At 39.6% G+C, this 20,294-nt stretch overlaps 5 protein-coding genes across 8 annotated transcripts; 4 read left to right on the plus strand and 1 right to left on the minus strand.

Annotated features, from left to right (window-relative positions):
- The first annotated feature begins 551 nt into the window (after nucleotides 1-551).
- LOC147052069 (urokinase plasminogen activator surface receptor-like) lies at nucleotides 552-1,778 on the plus strand. Its single transcript, XM_085919048.1, is given in 6 exon segments — nucleotides 552-594; nucleotides 684-803; nucleotides 982-1,128; nucleotides 1,218-1,239; nucleotides 1,241-1,314; nucleotides 1,380-1,778. Coding segments are annotated over 6 exon segments (603 nt in total). The 3' UTR covers nucleotides 1,577-1,778.
- A 1,986-nt stretch (nucleotides 1,779-3,764) lies between these two features.
- On the plus strand, nucleotides 3,765-9,657 carry LOC147052070 (sialic acid-binding Ig-like lectin 14). 3 transcript variants are annotated; one of them, XM_085917430.1, is made up of 9 exons: nucleotides 3,765-3,902; nucleotides 3,974-4,336; nucleotides 4,861-5,148; nucleotides 5,700-5,951; nucleotides 7,049-7,309; nucleotides 7,388-7,478; nucleotides 7,905-7,994; nucleotides 8,088-8,157; nucleotides 8,228-9,657. In XM_085917430.1, the coding sequence occupies exons 1-9, from the start codon at nucleotides 3,854-3,856 to the stop codon at nucleotides 8,270-8,272; spliced, it is 1,509 nt and encodes a 502-aa protein (XP_085773556.1). In that variant the 5' UTR covers nucleotides 3,765-3,853; the 3' UTR covers nucleotides 8,273-9,657. The 3 variants fall into 3 exon arrangements, with proteins under 3 accessions (XP_085773556.1, XP_085773557.1, XP_085773555.1); XM_085917431.1 differs by lacking the exon at nucleotides 7,905-7,994; XM_085917429.1 differs by lacking the exon at nucleotides 8,228-9,657 and having other exon boundaries at nucleotides 8,088-8,208.
- Nucleotides 8,370-10,702, minus strand: LOC147052071 (uncharacterized). Of its 2 annotated transcripts, none has more exons than XM_085917434.1 (8): nucleotides 10,504-10,702; nucleotides 10,054-10,425; nucleotides 9,941-9,967; nucleotides 9,823-9,855; nucleotides 9,630-9,741; nucleotides 9,226-9,300; nucleotides 9,079-9,157; nucleotides 8,370-9,009 (listed from the first exon to the last, which is right to left on the minus strand). In XM_085917434.1, the coding sequence occupies exons 1-8, from the start codon at nucleotides 10,568-10,570 to the stop codon at nucleotides 8,935-8,937; spliced, it is 840 nt and encodes a 279-aa protein (XP_085773560.1). In that variant the 5' UTR covers nucleotides 10,571-10,702; the 3' UTR covers nucleotides 8,370-8,934. The 2 variants fall into 2 exon arrangements, with proteins under 2 accessions (XP_085773560.1, XP_085773559.1); XM_085917433.1 differs by having other exon boundaries at nucleotides 9,814-9,855.
- Nucleotides 10,703-11,712: 1,010 nt separating this feature from the next.
- On the plus strand, nucleotides 11,713-15,581 carry LOC147052072 (TBC1 domain family member 15). The gene is made up of 10 exons (XM_085918919.1): nucleotides 11,713-11,905; nucleotides 13,210-13,395; nucleotides 13,476-13,594; nucleotides 13,677-13,780; nucleotides 13,990-14,057; nucleotides 14,134-14,280; nucleotides 14,358-14,448; nucleotides 14,561-14,709; nucleotides 14,892-15,030; nucleotides 15,235-15,581. Exons 1-10 carry the CDS (start codon nucleotides 11,713-11,715, stop codon nucleotides 15,401-15,403), a joined length of 1,365 nt encoding a protein of 454 aa, XP_085775045.1. The 3' UTR covers nucleotides 15,404-15,581.
- Nucleotides 15,582-16,191: 610 nt separating this feature from the next.
- hsc70 (heat shock cognate 70) lies at nucleotides 16,192-19,925 on the plus strand. Its single transcript, XM_085917788.1, has 9 exons — nucleotides 16,192-16,276; nucleotides 17,094-17,299; nucleotides 17,387-17,592; nucleotides 17,664-17,816; nucleotides 17,903-18,458; nucleotides 18,524-18,726; nucleotides 18,802-19,000; nucleotides 19,090-19,322; nucleotides 19,427-19,925. The coding sequence occupies exons 2-9, from the start codon at nucleotides 17,095-17,097 to the stop codon at nucleotides 19,604-19,606; spliced, it is 1,935 nt and encodes a 644-aa protein (XP_085773914.1). The 5' UTR covers nucleotides 16,192-16,276; nucleotide 17,094; the 3' UTR covers nucleotides 19,607-19,925.
- The last annotated feature ends 369 nt before the right edge of the window (nucleotides 19,926-20,294 follow it).

Consider the following 20,294-nt stretch of genomic DNA (forward strand, 5'->3'; position numbering starts at 1 on the left):
AAAAAAAAGTCTTTCATTTATGGAATGTTGAAAGAAAATGTAACTTTTGTTAATAACTACAATACTCTTGTGATTAAAATTTGAAAAGCATTGTCTTCTCATTGGCATACAGGAAATGCAGAGTTTAACTACCGTTTGTTACGGACGAGACTTGCAAGGTTGACAATTTCACTGTCCACAAGGCTGAGATGCTAAAATTGTAGTCTTGCTCTTGAACATCATCAACATCGTTGTGACATGATAATGACGTTAAAGAAAACTTTGTGGCTCTAAAACAGCCTGGAACATTTTATTACTTTTGTTTTCTCTGCTTGCAACACGACCAGCTTCTAGTGGAACGAAACATCTTTAGTGATTATATCTATTATTGTCACCCAGGTTAGAAAAAAAAATAAATAAACAATTGCGTGTCGATGCATGTGCATCAATTTTTTATTTTGCCAAAAGAAAAGTCGGAATGATGGGAGTGGTCGAAGGATAAAACACTCCTTCTGGAAGATGACTACATAAAGAAGGAACGGATCCAATGAGAAGTCACTTGCCATCACACAATGCATCACCTGCTGCTCCTTGGGATTTTACTTCTTCCTAAAGGCAAGTTTTTGCATTATTGTGTGTGTTTCAGATCATCAATAATTAATTTATGACAAAAACTAAAGTCATATTTTCATTTCTTTCCAAAGCCTCAACATTGAAGTGTTATCAATGTGCCGCAGGAAGCTCAGCCACTTGCATCGACACAACAGAAGAGTGCCCTCCACTGGCGACTCATTGTACTGCACTCAAAATAATCATGTATTCAGGTAGCGCGCATGTTATGTGTTATGCAGTCGGCCTAAACAATATCAAAAGTTCTAATCTGAATTTACATTTGGTATCATGAAATTATAAAAAAAAAAATATTTCCAAATGTATATTCTCTTCATTCTGAAGTGTTTCTCTTGGCTGCATGACTTGTAGACATTTTTTGATTTTTTGTAGGCGAGTCGGTTATTGCAGACATCAATGGGAAAAGCTGCAGCTTCGCTGAACACTGTGCACAAGCCTCAGTCAATTTTGGTTCAACCAGGACTGTTCTCAACAACCAGTGTTGCACTACCGACCTGTGCAACAACCTCCCTGCACCGGGTAACACATTTGCTTACTGAAGCTTTTCTACCTTGGTGCCACAAAATTGAAGTTAGGCAAGTACACCACGGATCATTTTTCTCTTCCAGACTACAGCAAGAGCAGAGCCAGTCACTTGCAATGGCCTACAGTGTAATGGCACTGTGGAATGTCAAGGCAATGAGTACCACTGCATCTCAACGATAGGTAACCATCCTACATCGCTCCCCCAAAATATGACTTCTTGATGCCCACAAGACTTTGTTTCACAGTGGACTTGAAGGGCCAGAAAACAACCATGAAGGGCTGCGCCTCCAAGCAAATGTGCACCAGTACGGAACAACTGGAAGATTTCATTGGGACTCAAATCAGCTGCTGTGAGGGTGACTACTGTAACAACAGTAACAGACCAAGAGCTGGATTCCTGATTTTGGTAGCACCGATGCTGTCTTTGATTACGTGGCCTTAAATTGTTGACAATCTTCTTATAACTCAGCCAATCTAATCTGTAGAGCAACAATTGTTTTTTTGTTTTTTTAAACATGAGGTTTTTGAACTTCCTGTTAGCAATATGAGTCACAAAAATCAATTAAAAACAAAAAAGCTCGGGAAATGTTTCCCATTGTTCAATGCATGGCATCAATGGCATTTCAATGTGGAATTTGCGCCCCCTTGTGGACTCAAATAAGAAATCCCTTTTTTAAAATTCAGCTTCATAAAAACCCTTGGGAAAAAAAATGACACCCTAACCTTGGAACATTTTACTGGCCTCAACATCACTTTTGAGGACCTGATGCATCATACGAGGACATCTTAGACAATTGAAACACTTTTGGAAGAACTCAACAGTCCTTCCCAAACCACACGTATGCAGGGGGTACAATCAAATTGATGAATCCCTTTGTAGCTGAACTGCAAATGACCCACCTTCCCTGAGAGTAGCTTTTGCATACAAAGTAAAACTGACATTTCCTCTTCAAAAGTGATTGTGTCTTCCTGTTGGAGTGACTGATTGATAGACTGTGTTAGAGATTCAAATTGACTATGCTGAGTCATCAATCAAGCAGTGATCAACCTGTATTGTTACTACCATGATAAATCCTAGCCACCCTCAATCTATTAATAGCAGACACACTTTAAAATGGGGAGGGAAGCAACTTCACGTTCATCGTCGGAACGTCAAGACGAAGGACCTTCATCTGGTAATCCGATTTGGTTTAACATGTAGCTGGCGAATGTGCTGATGTTTGTCTTAATACGTGTGAGTTTCATCTTCTTTCAAAGTAACAACCTTTCCGGTGATGGGTAACCTGGCATCCTACAGCTTCATCACCCCAAATCCAAGGAGATTATCTTGGGGACGGCCCAAAGAGGACAGAGTCAAGTTGGAGGATTTCTTGACCAAATGTGAAGAAGATCTCTGGAGCGTCGAACGAAAGCAAAGTCGCTCCGTGAACAAACTCCATTTGACGGAGAGTGTTGGTTACGTCCACCTAACTCTGCAGGAGCAAGAAGTTGGTCATCCAAATGGGAGTGGAATGCTGAACCCTGCTTTTGTTGGAGATCCGTGATTTGCACCAATCCGGAAGATGACACATCACCGACGGGTTTTGCTTGGAAATGAACAGGAAATGAGGCCTCATTGGAAATGTTTTGTTGTTGTTGTTTGACTTTATTGTTATAAGTTGTTGCTGCAGCACTTGCTTTGAAGCAGAAAGGGCCTTTCCGTTTGTTTGTTTGTTCATCATGTGAGAAGAGGAAATCCTGTCATGATCACACCTCTGACTTCGGTACTGCTTGTTGAGGATTCATTTTATTTTGAAATATAATCTAGTAACTAAATTTCTATCGTTCTGTTTTTGGCTGTTGTTTTTTTTCCTTATAATTCTCATGCATTGGGCTGCACATTTGTGATACTATATAACTTTATTATTTATATATGATGCAAATTCAGATGAATGAATTTTAATTTGAATCTTCAAACTTGTTTTGTTCATTATTGTTGGCAGGATAAAAAGACAAAATCTAATTTTGTAGCACTTACGTACATTCTGGATTGATCGCAAATTAATTGCAAGGCGCGATAGGAAAAAAAAATACACCAATGGATAATTTTGTCTTCAATTAATTTTATGGGGGATTTCGAGAAGAAACAGATGAACCGGTGAAATAACCACACAAGATGAGAACATGCATTGATCTCTCTTGTGAAAATGCTGAAACGAAAGAAGCTTAACTAAGAATGAAGGTGGTTTCATGCAATGATTAAAATTGTCCACAAAGCAAGGATAAAAATACAAATAGGGAAGTCAAGGCAGCAAAAATAACATGTTTCCGTTTACAAAGGTGGAAACAATACTGGAGCTGTTTACTCAGGGATTTAAAAAGTATTAATACAAATTAAAAAATCGGGCAATCACAATGAATAAAACACAAATGATGACAATGAGCTGTATCTCTAAGTTAGTTTTATAAACCAGGAGCAATTTGGAGGATTTTTTGCTACTATAACTAACCTATGGCTTTTTCTTTTCAATGAAATGACAAAATAAAAAGTTGAGTAAAATGAAAGTGAAAAATACAGCATAGTGTAGTGTGTTTTTTTTTTTTTTTTGCATGGGGTTGGAAGTGTTGCTGGCATAATGTAGTCATCCTGTCACACTCGGGGAGGTTGTACTTGTTGTGCCACTGCCTACAAACATGAGATTTTTTTTTTTGCAAGTCACATCGCAAGAGGACAGACACAATGAATACTGTAAATACTTTTCTATCATTTCTCTTCTTTTTCTCTGAAGGTATGGCTTCGACTCTTGTTTTCAATATTTGCCCTTGATAGAGAGGATTTACATGTTACATTCTGTTGCAGTCATATGTGTTAAGGCATCATCCTGGACCATTGAGATGCCATCTTCAGTGAAAGGACTTCTTGGATCTTGTGTGGTGATTCCCTGCTCATTTGACTATCCCGATCCACACGAGGCCATTAATGAGTTTACTGGGAGTTGGTTGGAGGCAGGAAATCACCTCATCTATCACCCCGAGGAGTCAAAGATAAAGAACCTGTATCAAGGTCGAACCGAGCTGGTGGGAGACGTCAGACAAAAGAACTGTTCGCTGAAGATCGACCCGCTTCGACAAAGCGACCAAGGGCCTTTTCATTTCAGGGTTGAAATGAAAGACTTTGATAATTTCTCTTACCGAGACAAGACGGTCTCCATACAAATGATACGTAAGTTATTTGAAGCGGAACTGAGTGTAAGATTGGAAATTATTAACAATACGGCAAATATATTTACAGCTCTTGTTACTATTTAGCTTTTACAAGTTGGATTACAAAGTCAAAGTGGTAGCCTACAATTTGGAATCGATGTGTCATTTGGTTTTCCCAAAAGAAAACAGAAATAATAAAAGAAGAAAAAAATTATTATTAATAATAATAAGAAATATTTATTGTTCCCCAAAAACTGAAAAATGCTTTTCGATTTTTGATTTAGTTGAAAAACAGATAATGGACAATTTGAATTTCTATTTACACTTAGGCATGAGTATATTAATTAAACAATAATATGACACTTGTCACTTGAAAAAGATCAGTTCATTCTAGGGAGAAAAATACAAACATGACATCACACAAAGCCAAACAAATATGCACCCTCACACGACCACAATTTCTTTTTGTACCACTGCCACATTCTATGCTATCATTTAATAACAACTCATTATAACAACAAAGCACTTTTTCTGTATTCACAGGTACACCAAGTCCAGTCAATTTAACTGTGACAGAAGACAAGGCTCATCCATACGTGATTGCTTCCTGTTCTGTCACTCACTCATGCCCCGCCTCTCCTCCTATCATCATCTGGAGTCACTTCGGACGTCACCTTTATCAGACACGACCCTTGGAGAATGGCCAATGGGAAGCTACGTCCACGCTGACCTTACATCTTCCCGATGCTAATAACAACACACATTTGCAGTGCCGTGTCACGTTCAGCGGAGGGCAACAACTGGAGGCATCCAGAATCATAAATGTGAAATGTAAGTAGAAGTTGCTGGTAGATTAAAAAGTGAGTACCGACTATAAGGTAACCTGTGGCGGACAGTGCATTTGGTACCCGAGCCTTCAGTGTGGACTTAATCCACCTCTTAATAGCACAACATAACACACTCACAAATCCAATATATAAAAACAGTCAATTCCATTCCAAAAGCCTTTAAATCAAATTCCAAAATATTCCCTTATAGACAAAGATATGGCCTTCACAAGAGCAGAAAATTAAGAACATACAGTATGTATGGTTGTATATTCAAAGACTACACACGTATGTGAAGCTGTAATGTTTTTATGAGTCATTCTCAGCATATTTCATAACTTGCTAGAAAAAAAAGAAATGTGCCATATTGTGCATGTCCATGTTATGAGTTATTTGTAATCCCCAACCAAGTGTAAATGGTTGTATCGTGCCATTTTCATGCAACCAGTCTGCAATTAGGTGAGTTTTTCCATAAACACCACAAAAAAAGCACTGTACTCATAAACACTTTACTCTATTTCTTTAATTTTACCGCCAGTGTGTGTTCCTCTCCAGACGCCCCTGTGAATGTAGGCATCGACTACTCTGCAAATATAAAGGAGGGTGAGGCAGCACGTCTTGAGTGCAACTGTGATGCCAACCCTCCCGCCAGCAGCTACGAGTGGCATAACCAAGACGGTGCCAAGCTGCACAAGGGCAGAGTCTTCATCATAGCAAACATCTCCAGACACACAGGGGGCCTGTACTGCACGGCTATCAACGCCATGGGGAACGCAAAATCATCACCTGTGCAGCTTCATGTGACATGTAAGTAAATTTGACTGTATTTTCTGGACTATAAGTCGCTCCGGGGTATAAGTCGTACCAACCATGAAATGCATGATAAAGAAGAAAAAGACGTATATAAGTCGCACCGGCGTACAAGTTGCATTTTTGGGGGAAATCTATAAAAATCCAACACCAAGAACAGACATAAATCGGCAACAACAGGCTGAACATTACATTACATAAACGAGGAACCGAGAACGTGCCTGACTTAACATATTAAGAGTTGACTCTGACAAATGACTATAGCATAAATAACATGCCAACAAATTTATAGAATTTATAATTCACTTCGAATTATTGAATTCACTCATGAACAACTACGCTAAGCCTGCAAGTACAAGACGCAGCGCTTCCTCTTCTACGTGACTCATCATGAGTTGCAGTTTCAATTATTCCACAGGCATATAGCGCCCTCATGCGGTTTAGTGTGAAAATAACATGTGAAGTTATATATTGATGTGCTAATAATCTCACATATAGGTCGGACCCCCGGCCCAACTATGAAAAAGACTGAGGCTTATATAGTATATACTAACACAGCACAACAGCGGCAGTTACGGTCAAGACCCGGCGAAACTCCCGCTCACTGTCTACTACTTCCGGGTACAGAGGACCCGTTATAAACATCATACACTGTCCATGTTACACACAAAATTATACATTGTACAACAATAACCGGATTATTATTTTCTTAAACAATAATTAGCTCCGAGTACCAGCAGTATATCATCATTTCAACAGCGTTACTCACCTGAAACACAGCACAACAGCGGCAGTTAGCGTCCAGACCCGGCGAAACTCCCGCTCATTGTCAACTACTTCCGGGTACAGCGGACCACCGTAGTTGTCCCAGGTGCCTTATTGAAATCCCCAAATACTAGCCACTGATACAAAACAATACTATTTGCATATAACGTTTTCAGATTTGCATATAACGTGTTAAAAAACGTATTCACAAAATAATTTAAAAAAAAATCATTAACATGGCGCGTGAGTATGAATGTCCATTCAAATGTTCCAGAAACCAACATGGGGTCCACACAATATGACCCCGGCCTCTTCTGATTTGTTCATAGATCCACCTGAGATTAAAAGCATCTCATCCTGCTCCTTCGAGGGGGAGATGGTAAAGTGTGTGTGCATTGCAGAGTCCAGACCCCCAAGCAGTGTCGATTTCTTCCTGAATGACACAATCCTTTCGAAGTCTGACATAGAGTGGCACGATTCCATTACCATCGGCACTCTCCGAGCATTTCTTCCATCTTCTGACTTGGTCTACTGCGTGGCGAAGAACACGCTGGGCAGTGCCAGGGCCGCCATCGCTTTACCCGCGAAAGGTGTTTTACTTGATTGAATTTCCAGGTTGGATGACGTGAATTCTGATTTTTTTTCCACCCTATTTTGTTTGAATATAGGCAAGATGCTGTATGTTTATATTATTCTTGCAGCTGGAGCTGTTGTGATGCTGGTGATTCTGATTCTCTTAGTAGTGCTGATAAGAAAATGGTAAGTAACTGCAAGACTACAGTGCAACTTTCAAAATTGCCCATTCCAAAAGTTATGACAACAAATTGTGATTTCAAATCATCGTGCAGAACATCATGCACGATATCAGCAACAATTCAAAATGTCCCCATTTTTTGCATTCATTAACCATAAGTAGCTACAGTTCAGAAAATAGTCACCATTATTGGTTTTCTATTTTGACAACCATTTAAGCATCTGACAACTATTTTGCTATTCATTTTATTGAATATTAGGAATTAAATCTAGTAATTTCACACTTTATCAGCACCAAGTGGGTCATCGGTGCGCCCTTTAGTGGACAGAATTAGCAAGGGCAGTTTAAATGTAATTAATAATAATTTGACTGGAAATTGGGGACCAACCTATGGTAATTTAAGTTTTTACTGAAATTTAAAATTTCAACAGTTCTGCCAGCAGGGGTAGCTTAAGAGCCAAGTCTGGCTCAGAGCATCCCCGTAAACCTGGAGAGGCCCTTGAAAATGTCCTAGCAGCAAGGTTCAATTTTCATTCTTCTCATTTCATTTTTTGATATTGGAAACTTTCCACCTGCAATCAAATATATCATTTTCTGACTTCATGTCCTCCAAGGAAACCCATCAAGGCTAGCCAAGATCAAAGCAGCTTGTACAACAATCATATCTATGGCAACACGAGTGAGGTTTGTGAACATTTCCTAGGAGTTGTTTCATTTCATGTTGGCTTTGAGTAAAACTTTTTTTTTCTCACAGGACAACTGGACTATAAACTGTGATCCAGTTTACGGCAATTTGTAAAGAGGACCTCGCACGTTCTGTATTTGTGTTGTGTGTTTCTACAAATGTTGGTACTATTTCAAATTTACAGTTGCACGTAACTGTATTTATGTCGTATTTGGGAATAACCTTACAATTGTTGCACTTGAGAGCAAAGACATAAACACGATTTTCACGATTTTGTCTTGTGACACTTTGCTGAATCATGCAAAGGAGTATTTGAGTGAATGTCAGTATTGAGTTGAATGTCTTCATGTTCATTTTGGGGATTTCAAATATTTATCCGACCTGATGTCATCACAGGTTTAATGATGTGTTTTGCTTTATTGGAACAGGGTGGGAGGGAAGTTTGCTAGAAATTTCCTGGTGGTAAGAAAAGCATATCCACTAGATGCCGTTTCCAGCGTATATTCTTCAGATCGTACAGAACAATTTCAGTCTCTAGAAATGCGCAGAGCAGAAGTTTCAAAAGTGCTCACAACACAGGAAATGAGTTGACAAACCTATTGACATATTGTGCAAGATAAAGAAGACAATTCCCTGAACTGTTATCGCCCACGTTTCCATTGGTGATAAACTTACCACTTTTTACAGAGAAAAAAAACCCCCTATTGTCTTGATTCATATATTAATCTCACAGCTATCCATTTTCATTTTTGTGGCCAAAGGAAGACTCGATTGTGTTATTTAGTCAGGTAAGCCACATTTTCATATATGTCGTGATCCCCTCCTCGTGCGTCCGTCTGACATGCCGCTTGCTGCAAGGACAATAGACAAAATCAACTTGAGTCAGGATTAAAATGATTTGATTGCGGCTGTATTCTGACCTGCACATTAATATAAACCGGTTCCTCCACAATCTTCCTGTCTGGAAGATTTGTATTGTCTTGTTTGTGATTTTCTTTTCTAGAAATGAAAACACATTTAAAGAGAGCAAAACACACACGGATATTGCAAATCGTGGTTTTACGTACCTCGTCGGTTGGTTTGGAGATGCTCTACTAAAGTTTGCATAATACCCAGAGCCCCCCCTCAAAAACGATTGCGACCTGGGACAAGCAAGTGATGGAACGACAGAAAGACGGACAGACGTATTGGATAAATAAAGAGATGAATCCATCGATAGCGCGAGCGATTATTTGTCCATTTTTTAATCAGGGAATAATGATCAGAAAATCAGTCACGATTTATTTGTTTTGATTTTCATGAATCACATCACAATCAAAATGTAATGTAATTGACTGCTTTGGGAATTTAAAAGTCTCAAAAAACATTTTCATATGATGATTATGGGGTGTTGTGTGTAGAGTTTTAAGGGAAAATAATTGATTCCATTTTTGAATGAGGCTGTAAAATAACATTGAAGATTGAAACTCACCCTTTGTGCTTTTTCCAAACAAGAAATCCAGCAGCAAGAAGGATCCCGACTGCCACAAGCGGTACAAAGATGGAGATGTAGATGGTTTGCCACTTATCTCTGTTCATTAGAGCTGTTAAGAAAAAAATAAAATCATCATCAACAATGTCAACAATATTCATTTGGGATTTCAAATGGAATTTACATTGTTGACCATTTGGGAAGGCTGAAGTTGGGAAAACAATTCCTGCAACAAAAAAAACCAGACATCTAATATCATGATATGATTTAATTCCGGCATCAGTAGTTGATGTTAAAGATTAGATTCTTACCTGGATTATGAGTGCCTGGTGCAGCATCTGGCCATACGTACAAGAGAGTTGTACAACAACATTACTTGCCATTTGAAACAACAACAACGACAATATTTTGGCATGATGCTTACCTGACGCAAATATCCTGACACTTTTTTCATAAAAACTATAGTTGTTGTTCTTGGCAATGATCCTGAAGAAAATAACCAGTTGGGTGTCCATTAACTTTTGAATCCTGAGTGTGCAATTCGTGTCGTTTTTCTTTCGTAAGATCTTAGTCTTTCCTTGGTATCTCTCCACCACAAATGTTCTATTGGGGTGATAAATGAACGCGTAGCGATCCTTGTCGTAGGTATTAAATTTACATTTCTCCGTCAGTTTCCAGAAAAGCTGTAGGTTTTCTGTGTGCTGATCCGCCGGGATACTGAACGTACATGGGATGATCAGGCTTTGGCCTTTCACTGCGGTGATGTTTCGGTTGACTTGCAAACCCCATGTTTCACCTGGAGGAAAAATAAATGAATAAAATAAATCAAAAATAAATACACATTTATTCCGTGAAACACCATGATGCTACTCACCTTTTGAATGCGCAGCTAGGAAAAGAACAATGACCGTAAACTCAATCAAAGGTTGCAGATGATCCATGACGTCCCAAATATCGATTCCAAACTTGTCCACTACATGTGTCAGCTTTTAAACAAGCAAAACCCGAAGACAACAAAACAGCTCATTGAACTGCGCGTTAAAACTTGAGAGGAGAGGTCATTGCTGGTGAATCCTGATGGTGATGTGAAATTTTTGGGTGTGTTTCCTGTTGCTTTGCAGTAGTGATTTACAAAAAAAGGAAGTTGGTGAGGTAGTGGAGATAAAAACACTTCAACGTTGAATCCCTCTAAAGCAGCAAATTTCTTTCTGTTGGTGTGATGTGAAAATATATTTTAGTACAGCCCTTTGTTGTACAAGGAAGCATATAGGTTGAATAATTTACAGGGTTTTTTTTTAATGAAATAGCAAGATTTTTGAAAAATTAAAATCTCCACTCAACTCTTGCTTGTGGTACGAATTTATTCATCTAATTAACATATATTTAGAAAATGTTACATTATTAGTCCGTTTAAATAAACTGAAATATAGAAGATGGATGGATTATAACTTGAAAAAAAAAAAAGATGGTCACTTAGTGACACCAAAATATTTCCTATACATCACAGATGAGTCCATCGTGAGAGACCATCTGGGGGCGGGGTGGGGGGGGGGTTCACTCTTTCAACATCCTCACTTTGTCTGGGAAAAAGATTCAACACCCACACTTTTCCAGTTATCAATGCAAGAACTGCAGTGTCTGCTTTTTGTGTTGAATCAACAAACCCCAATCAATCAATAACCAAAAAGACTAAAAAAAAATTAAAAAAAGACACAAAATATCAATGAAAATGTGTTTGGGAACAAAAAGCCTACTAGAACAGAGAAAGAGAGAGAGAGAGAGAGAGAGAGAGAGAGAGAGAGAGAGAGAGAGAGAGAGAGAGAGAGAGAGAGAGAGAGAGAGAGAGAGAGAGAGAGAGAGAGAGAGAGAGAGAGATGCTGTTTGCCTAATTCACCACGAGGCGGAGAGCGGCATTGACAAATCCAAAGTGAACTTTGAGTCTTGACTCAATCAGTACAATTTCAGTCTCATGATAGAAGTGCAAATCTGCACAAGAGTTCCTCAAAAGAACCAAGAATGAAATCCGAGAAACTTGCTGTTGATGATGGATGACAGGTTCTGACATAGTCTGAAGACCACCCAGATGGAGCGTGTGACTTCAGCGGAGGAGGAAAACAGCCAAGCCGGACACCAGGAGCCGCGCATCCGCTCCCGGAGGAGGCTGGCCGGGGTCAGCTCGCCCGATCTTGCCGCCGCACGGCTCACCTTGCCCGGTGTCATGGACGCCGAGGGGAGAGTGGACGAGTCTCGACTGAGAATGCACATTTTCAAAAATGGTATCGATTCTTGATTCGGTCATGTGTGTGTTTTGCAAAGTTCTCACAGAATTTAAACAATTGCATCAATACGCATGTCTTTAACTTTGTAGTGATTATGTAAGTGATTTAATTTTCCCATAAAATGTTTATTTACAGCTGTAACTTCCATTAGTCTATTTAATATGCCCATGATTCTGAATAATTTCAAATAATAGTAAGGATTATAGTTATAGAATCAGAACTTTCAAAGTTATCCTCCCCAAAAAGGACCAAATTGGCCTCAAAATAACAATATGTATAAATTGCACCTGTTAATTCCATTGTTAGAAGTTTTTAATATGTTGCGACCCCAAATAATAATTCAAAAAATCCCTAAACATAGAACTTGTAGATCTTAAAAACATAAATAATATTAATGTAATACATCTGTTAATTTTTCTAAGCATGCCTGTGACCAGTCGTAATCAAAATAATCCAAGTAATCATAAAAAAAATTCACATCATCACCTCCAATCAACAAAACAACTTTCAATACATTTAATTGTAACATTTTTATTAATGTCGCTGATTAAATTTGAACAAGTCTATGACTTTGAATAATGATTGATAAATAAATCAAAAATAAATAAATAACACAAGCCTCGTGGATTCCGAAACAGAGAGTTGCTTATGGTCACATGCGCAGAAGTCGAAGTGCTTTTCGCTAGAGGCAGTCAAATGATGCTTTGCCCTCATTGTCCAGGAAATCATCAAACATGCAAGTGCACAGTCAAACAGCCCCTCAAGCAAGCGTTGTTATGAAAGTCAAATGGAATTTGAAAAGAAGGCAAGCCTTTGGGGAAAGAAAAAAAAAAAAATCACATGAGGCTTGAACAAAGATGTTCAGTGAAGTGTGTGAAGCTAACAAATGAGGCTGTAGTTGGATTCATATTTTAGAGCTGGCGTTGTAACGTGAATATACTTGAAGTAAGCCATCATCATGGCAAGAGAGAATATGAAAATACTTTCCTGTATGTGTTGAAACAATAATAAACATGGATGTAGGAATTCAAAGAAAAAGATTAAAAGATCAGCAGTGCAAAAAAAAATTGCATAACAGAGCGTCTCAAATCCTCCGGCAGCAGGGCAAAGTTCACTACATCTGCTCTTATGTCCCACTTCATTGATTCCTGTGACTTGTGCAATTTTTGGAATATTTTTTTAAATGCTAAAATGGATTTAAAGTTGGATATATCAACAATATTCATTTTATTTATAATTTCCAGGAAAATCTTAATCCATGTTCAGCAATAACCACGGAGACAATCTCATTCCATTTCTAGGTGGCGTATCTCCGAGTGAGCGCGGCCTGGCGTGGCGCTTCCTGTTCGGGATGTACCCGTGCGGCTCGACTGCTTTAGAACGTCCTCTGCTTCAGGAGCAGCTGGCCGTACGTTACCAGGTTATGAAGACAAAGTGGCAGAACTTCCTCCCCTCTGCTGTACAGATGCACCTCAATGGCACTGATGGTAATCACATCCCCCCAAAAAAAAAAAAAAGGAGGAAGTCTTGACCGTAATTACGATTGTCTATCGAATGTGATTGACAGGTGAGCTGGTGGCCGCGGTTGGATATTTTAACCAGAGGCAAGCACTGGTTCAGCAACAGGTTGATGACTTGAACGATGAGGTTCGAGAGAGGGTGATGTTTTTGGAGCTTCAGGCACAGGTTTGTTTGATGAACACAAGTGATGGGGTTGTTGCTTTAGTCTTGAAATAAATTTTTTTTAAAAAAATTGGTTCTTTTTCAGATATTGTTTGAGCGTGTTTCGTTTGACCAGGAAGAGCTTCAGGAAGCCATCCGGATTATTAACAAAGATGTCCCAAGAACCAACAGAGACCTGAGCTACTACCAGTATGGATCTGATTATTCTTTTTTTTTTTTCAATATGGGAGTTAGATTAACTCATTCACTCCCAGCCCAGTTAAAATGGACATTTGACGTCTATCGCCGTCAATGGGAGTGAATGAGTTAACGCTACAACAACACATTTTTCGTTTGCTTGGATAAGTAGTTATTCTTCTATACTTTGGGAATTGTATAACTTTTTTGTGTGTTTTTAGAGGTGAAGGTTTGGGGAATCTTCTGGTGCTGAGAGACATCCTAATCACCTATGCTGCTTTCCATCCAGGTCATCAATAAAGAACTTACTTCATGTTCTTCAGCACGGTCGTGCTCACCTCCAATTACAACTTTTTCTCATGCAGAGGTGAGTTACGCCCAAGGAATGAACGACCTCTGTAGCCGATTCCTGGAGGTCATGGACTGTGAGGTTGACAGTTTTTGGAGTTTTTCATGCTACATGGAGAAATTTGCCAAGGATTTTCAAGAAGATGGCCTGCACAGAAAAATAGGTGGGGTTGACTGTTACAGGTACATATTCGTTTCACGTTAGGAAACAGATATTAAATATTGACTAAACGTCATTTAGAGTTGGAGGCGGCCCTGTTAAAAGAATTGGACCCTCAACTTCACGTCCACTTGGTCACAGACAGCATGGAGAGCTTCACTTTCTGTCACAGGTAATATTTAAATTCATATGTTCACTTGTAACCCTTATTATGAGCCACAGTCAAATATGCAATTATTTATCCGTGTGTGTGTGTGTGTGTGTGTGTGTCGAGGGCACATTAGATGGCTGCTGCTAGGCTTCCAGAGAGAATTTGAATACAGCGATGCACTACGCTTGTTCGAGATCCTGAGCTGTGATCACCTGGAGCTCATTACCCAGCAAGTAGACCGAGCCCGTTACCAGGAAAGGCTAGCCCAAAAATATTGTACAGGTAAGACCTTGCACTGTATTTTTATAGATAGGTACCTGTGCGGTGGTGCAAATACAGGTGGATTGTGATTTTCTTAGCTAATGAAATATTTGATTGGTCATAAATGAAGTCGGCCGTGAGCACTCCCACAACGGTGCAGCCCTCCTTCTCTCCTTTTTCATTTTTTTTGGCCTTCTCTGTAGATGAGTGTGATCCAGAGCTGCAGGCCGTCAACACGGACTTTACGTTTGAGCTGTTTATCTGCGCAGCCATCCTTTTGGACCACAGAGACACTCTGCTGCAATGTCAAGATGAAGTCCAGCTGATCCAGTTCACCAGCAGGTTTGCATTTACACTCACTAGACAAATTGGGCCTATTGGCTTAGTTTTGATTGACGCACTTAACCAAATGTTTATTGTAGAGGTTTTAGATTTTAGTGATGAAGAACTCCATCCACATATTACATGTTTCTAATACATTGTAGGTGTAATTATCAGCCCAAAATGTCCTTGGTCATGTCATATTACCCTTTGTCCTTTGCGAAGCCTTCAGGGAACACTGGACTTGAACAGCACACTGAAGAAAGCGGAGCATCATTTTTTCAACTACTGCAAACGTTGCGCTTGGGACTGCATGAGCTGCCGCTGTAGAGCACACAAAAGCAAAGAAGAAGATTTTTTGTATCAGCTTCGCAGTTTATTTGTTTTAAGATAAGACTCACTAAGTTAGTCCCTGTTACTTTTTTTTTGGAGCAAGGGTCCATAACATGTTGAAAGGGTTAATGCAATATTTAGCTACTGAGGTGACAGATAACAGGTGGTGTTAGTGACATACTCTGGTTATATTTAAAATGATTTATGTAACAAGCGTGTATGGAGAAGTGGCAGAAAGAATGGGCAGTGAGTGAAAGATAAAGGTTGGCCTGAAAGAAAAAAAAAAATCAACTTTTGTTAATGTTCACATACCAAATAATTTTGTTGTCTTTCATCTTTTTAATACAAGTATAAATAAAAGACTGAAACTATGTAGTTGCTTTTATTGTGTGTGTAAATTAACAATGTAAAATTAACACCAGTTCTTAGAGTTTGTCATTTCCATCAGAAACATGCTTACGTACATGTTTAACAATTAAATAATTAGGTAGCTTTTGTTCATTTTGAAAAATGAAATGTTACTGATATTTTTTTTAAAAAAAAGCAATATTTCCTTATATTTAACTAAATATTTTATATAATTATATAAATAATATATCATTAATACTTATATGAATATTATTGAAATTATATAAGACCAGAGAGAATCGTGGAGAAAGTCTTCCCAAAATAGAAGCTGTCATAGCAGCAAAAGGTCAGCTGTCCCAATAGTTTTGTGCTAGACCATTTAGGCAAGTCAGAAGGTTCTAGAACTTTCTGTGGGAAGTCACCTGACACCCCGAAGGGCTCCCCCGGCGTAGAGCTCTATATACACTGGGTGAACACATGCACTCTTAGTCTGCCTGCCGGGTCGCGGAAAGGAGCGCTGGAGAGGAAGTCAGGGGTCGCTAGCACAAAATAATCTCAGTTAAAGTTGAACATCTGACACAAAAAGGTAACACCATTTGTAGCTGTGCTGCATCCAGCCTGGCTTCATAGTTTGTCTCGCTTCATGGCTGCATTGAAAAGCTTAAATGCCACGTCTGAAAGCTTTTTTTTGGGGGGGGGTTGTTTTTCTTTTATAAACTTCGATCATGCTTGCATGGACTATTGAGTGCTTGCAGGAAAATAATCAATTGTGGATGTAAAAGCAATCAGGCAGTGTCACTCTTAAATGCAATCAGCATTTTTTTTTTTTTTTTGGGTGTGACACAACAGGGTAACAAGTGAAAATTCAATAGAACACAGTTAGGGCAAAAAAGATCTGGGAACACATTTTCCAAATAAAAAAATATTGTTGTCAGCTTCTTTAAGTTGCTAAAAGCATGGCCCATAAAGTGAGCATGTACAGAAATATAATAACTTCAAATATTTTCATAAATTCACCTTAAAATGTGCATTTTATAGCCTTCTACTTGAATCTTAGCCTTGTAAATGATCTTTGCCATCAATGTTGGATTTTTAATATTTTTTTTTTTTTACCCAGACCATTCATTCATTTCTATTTAGATCTTAATTTAGTAACAGCAAGACATTTAGAACCAGCCGTTGTAAAACACACACATGCACACACTGCTCTGGGATCAGTGATAGTATCATTTGATAGACTTATGTAGTATATGAAGGAGGAGTGGCAAGTATAAATGCAGACAGGGAAGGGAAAATCAATAGTCCCAAAAATCGGTCATAAATCGGCACAATTCTATTTACAAAAGCAAAATTCTGATTTCGTACTAGAAATACTTATCTGCATCTTGCTTTGCTTTATTCAGGATGTCTAAAGGACCAGCAGTAGGAATTGACCTTGGCACCACATATTCCTGTGTGGGCATCTTCCAACATGGCAAAGTGGAAATCATTGCCAATGACCAAGGAAACAGGACCACACCCAGTTATGTGGCCTTTACAGACACAGAGAGACTGATTGGAGATGCAGCCAAGAACCAAGTGGCCATGAATCCATCTAACACGGTGTTTGGTAAAGACCACCTCGTGGTATTAATTTAACATTCTCTTGAGTCAATTGAGAAGAATTGATCGATGTCTTGACTCGGTCCGTCTGCAGATGCGAAGCGTTTGATCGGCCGTAAGTTTGACGACACCGTGGTCCAAGCTGATATGAAGCACTGGCCCTTTAAGGTTGTGAATGAGTCAAGCAAACCCAAGGTGGAGGTTGAGTACAAGGGTGAGCTCAAGAGTTTCTACCCCGAGGAGATTTCCTCAATGGTCCTCACCAAGATGAAGGAAATCTCTGAAGCCTATCTTGGCAAGGTAGGAACACATTAACCGGAAGACGGCTTTCGAATCCCAATGTCTTTCTTAAGAAAATGTCTTTCTTCTAGTCTGTGAGCAATGCAGTCATCACCGTTCCTGCCTACTTCAATGACTCCCAGCGTCAAGCCACCAAAGATGCTGGAGCCATTTCAGGACTTAATGTGCTTCGTATCATCAATGAACCAACCGCGGCAGCCATTGCTTATGGTTTGGACAAAAAGGTAAACGTGATACACAAAGTATTCATCCCATCAAATCCACACAAATCCGAAATTCAGTCAATTTTGATGGTCAATTTATATTTCAGGTCGGAAGTGAACGCAATGTTCTCATCTTTGATCTCGGAGGAGGCACTTTTGATGTGTCCATTCTTACCATTGAGGATGGCATCTTTGAGGTCAAGTCCACCGCGGGTGACACTCACTTGGGCGGTGAAGACTTTGACAATAGAATGGTGAATCACTTCATTGGCGAGTTCAAACGCAAGTTCAAAAAGGAGATCAACACCAACAAACGTGCCGTGCGTCGCCTGCGCACCGCTTGCGAGCGTGCCAAGCGTACCCTCTCCAGCAGCACCCAGGCCAGCATTGAGATCGACTCGCTCTACGAAGGAACCGACTTCTACACTTCCATCACCAGAGCTCGTTTTGAGGAACTCAACGCTGACCTGTTCCGTGGAACCCTAGAGCCCGTGGAGAAGGCTCTCAGGGACGCAAAGATGGACAAGTCCCAGATCCACGATATTGTCCTGGTGGGTGGCTCCACTCGTATCCCCAAGATCCAAAAGCTTCTGCAGGACCTTTTCAACGGCCGGGAACTCAATAAGAGCATCAACCCCGATGAGGCGGTGGCCTACGGAGCTGGTAAACACCTTTACTACGAATATACTTGAGTTTTTAAAGGTGTTGAATATGCAAACTCTCTCCAGCTGTGCAGGCCGCCATCTTGGCCGGTGATAAGTCTGAGAACGTACAAGACCTGCTCCTGCTGGATGTCACTCCCCTGTCCCTGGGAATTGAGACCGCTGGAGGAGTAATGACTGTTCTTATCAAAAGGAACACCACCATTCCCACAAAGCAAACACAGACCTTTACCACTTATTCTGACAACCAACCTGGCGTGCTCATTCAGGTAACGCCATCCCCGTGTTCCCAATTTACCGATCTTCTGGGATATCGCAAATCAACAATCGGCATTTTATTTTAGGTTTTTGAAGGTGAGCGAGCCATGACCAAGGATAATAATATCTTGGGCAAGTTCGAGCTTACAGGTATTCCGCCTGCTCCCAGGGGGGTCCCCCAGATTGAGGTGACCTTTGACATCGACGCCAATGGCATTCTTAATGTGTCTGCCGTTGACAAAAGCACCGGAAAAGAGAACAAGATTACCATTACCAATGACAAAGGTGCATTGACTCCTCCTTCGCCTGAGACCTAAAAGTACATCACGTGATTGCATAAGAGTCAAACTTATCGAGGTTTCGTGTTGCCATAGGGCGACTGAGCAAGGAAGACATCGAACGAATGGTGCAGGAGGCCGAGCAGTTCAAGAGTGAAGACGAGGCCCAGAGGGAAAAAGTCACAGCTAAGAATGCCCTCGAGTCTCTGGCCTTCAACTTGAAGAACACCGTGGAAGATGAGAAACTCCAGGACAAGATCAGCCCAGATGACAAAAAGGCCATCATCGATAAGTGCAATGAGGTCATTTCCTGGCTGGACAGGAACCAGGTAAAGATGAATCAGAAGGGACTAAAGTCCCAAAAATCCATATTGCTCTTCCCTTACAAACAAGCTACTCAATGTTTTCTCTCATTTTTACTTTTGTTCTTTAGACGGCAGAGAAAGATGAGTATGAACACCAGCAGAAGGAACTAGAGAAAGTTTGCAACCCTATCATGTCAAAGCTTTACCAAGGGGGCATGCCAGGAGGAATGCCTGGTGGGATGCCTGGTGGCTTCCCTGGTGGAGCTGAAGGAAGCTCCTCTGGCCCAACTATTGAGGAGGTTGACTAAATAATCTGTTTTAGAAGTGCTGAATTTTCATGTCCTGACATTATAGTCTTAAGACTTTTCTCTGAATACTCACCAAATAAAAAAAAAAGGTCAAAAGAAAATAATACTTTTAAATTGTGCTTTTTTCTTCTTCTTTTTAACAAAAAAAAAGGAATGCTTTATGAATATAATGTATATTTTTAAAGCTAAAATTCCGAGATATATTCAATTATGTATTAGGTAAATGCAAGCTAAAATGTTGTCTAAATTTCAATTGACATAAAACAAGTCAACAAACATTTCCTGTCCTAATTAATAGTACTTAAATAAAGATTGAGATGGCAATGTCTATGCTCCTTTTTTTTTTTTTTCTTATATCTAAACCTTCACACTCATACAAAATACAAATGGTGATTGGACTACACTGTATGGAGCTTATATAAACATCAAAATTTTCCAGATCACATTATTTGTTTTTCCTTGTGGAAACCAACACACAAACATTTGGCACACCTGCACAAGCAAACATGACTACAGAGGCACTATCAACAATTGTGTACCCCAGCTCACATGTAGGCTTCACATAAATCGGAATCAGAAAAGTGGCATAGAAAATTGATCCATTTTTTTTAATGCTGTTTATGTGAAATACATATCAAATTTGTTGACACTTTTAATTTCATTCCAAGTGCTTATCTGCAGATGTTCA

This window comes from Syngnathus leptorhynchus, chromosome 8, assembly GCF_054491065.1.
Source record: "Syngnathus leptorhynchus isolate UIUO chromosome 8, UIUO_Slep, whole genome shotgun sequence".
In the NCBI taxonomy this organism is placed as follows: domain Eukaryota; kingdom Metazoa; phylum Chordata; class Actinopteri; order Syngnathiformes; family Syngnathidae; genus Syngnathus; species Syngnathus leptorhynchus.

Coding starts and splice junctions, on each gene's coding strand:
- LOC147052070 (XM_085917429.1), top strand. CDS start 3,854: ATGAATACTGTAAATACTTTTCTATCATTTCTCTTCTTTTTCTCTGAA. Junction 4,337..4,860: donor GGTCTCCATACAAATGATAC/GTAAGTTATTTG, acceptor CTGTATTCACAG/GTACACCAAGTCCAGTCAAT. Junction 5,149..5,699: donor CAGAATCATAAATGTGAAAT/GTAAGTAGAAGT, acceptor GTTCCTCTCCAG/ACGCCCCTGTGAATGTAGGC.
- LOC147052071 (XM_085917433.1), bottom strand. CDS start 10,570: ATGGATCATCTGCAACCTTTGATTGAGTTTACGGTCATTGTTCTTTTC. Junction 10,426..10,503: donor CCTAGCTGCGCATTCAAAAG/GTGAGTAGCATC, acceptor TTTTTCCTCCAG/GTGAAACATGGGGTTTGCAA. Junction 9,968..10,053: donor TGTCAGGATATTTGCGTCAG/GTAAGCATCATG, acceptor ACGTATGGCCAG/ATGCTGCACCAGGCACTCAT.
- LOC147052072 (XM_085918919.1), top strand. CDS start 11,713: ATGGAGCGTGTGACTTCAGCGGAGGAGGAAAACAGCCAAGCCGGACAC. Junction 14,058..14,133: donor CTATGCTGCTTTCCATCCAG/GTCATCAATAAA, acceptor TTTCTCATGCAG/AGGTGAGTTACGCCCAAGGA. Junction 14,710..14,891: donor AGCCCAAAAATATTGTACAG/GTAAGACCTTGC, acceptor CCTTCTCTGTAG/ATGAGTGTGATCCAGAGCTG.
- hsc70 (XM_085917788.1), top strand. CDS start 17,095: ATGTCTAAAGGACCAGCAGTAGGAATTGACCTTGGCACCACATATTCC. Junction 17,817..17,902: donor CTTATGGTTTGGACAAAAAG/GTAAACGTGATA, acceptor TTTATATTTCAG/GTCGGAAGTGAACGCAATGT. Junction 19,001..19,089: donor TACCATTACCAATGACAAAG/GTGCATTGACTC, acceptor GTGTTGCCATAG/GGCGACTGAGCAAGGAAGAC.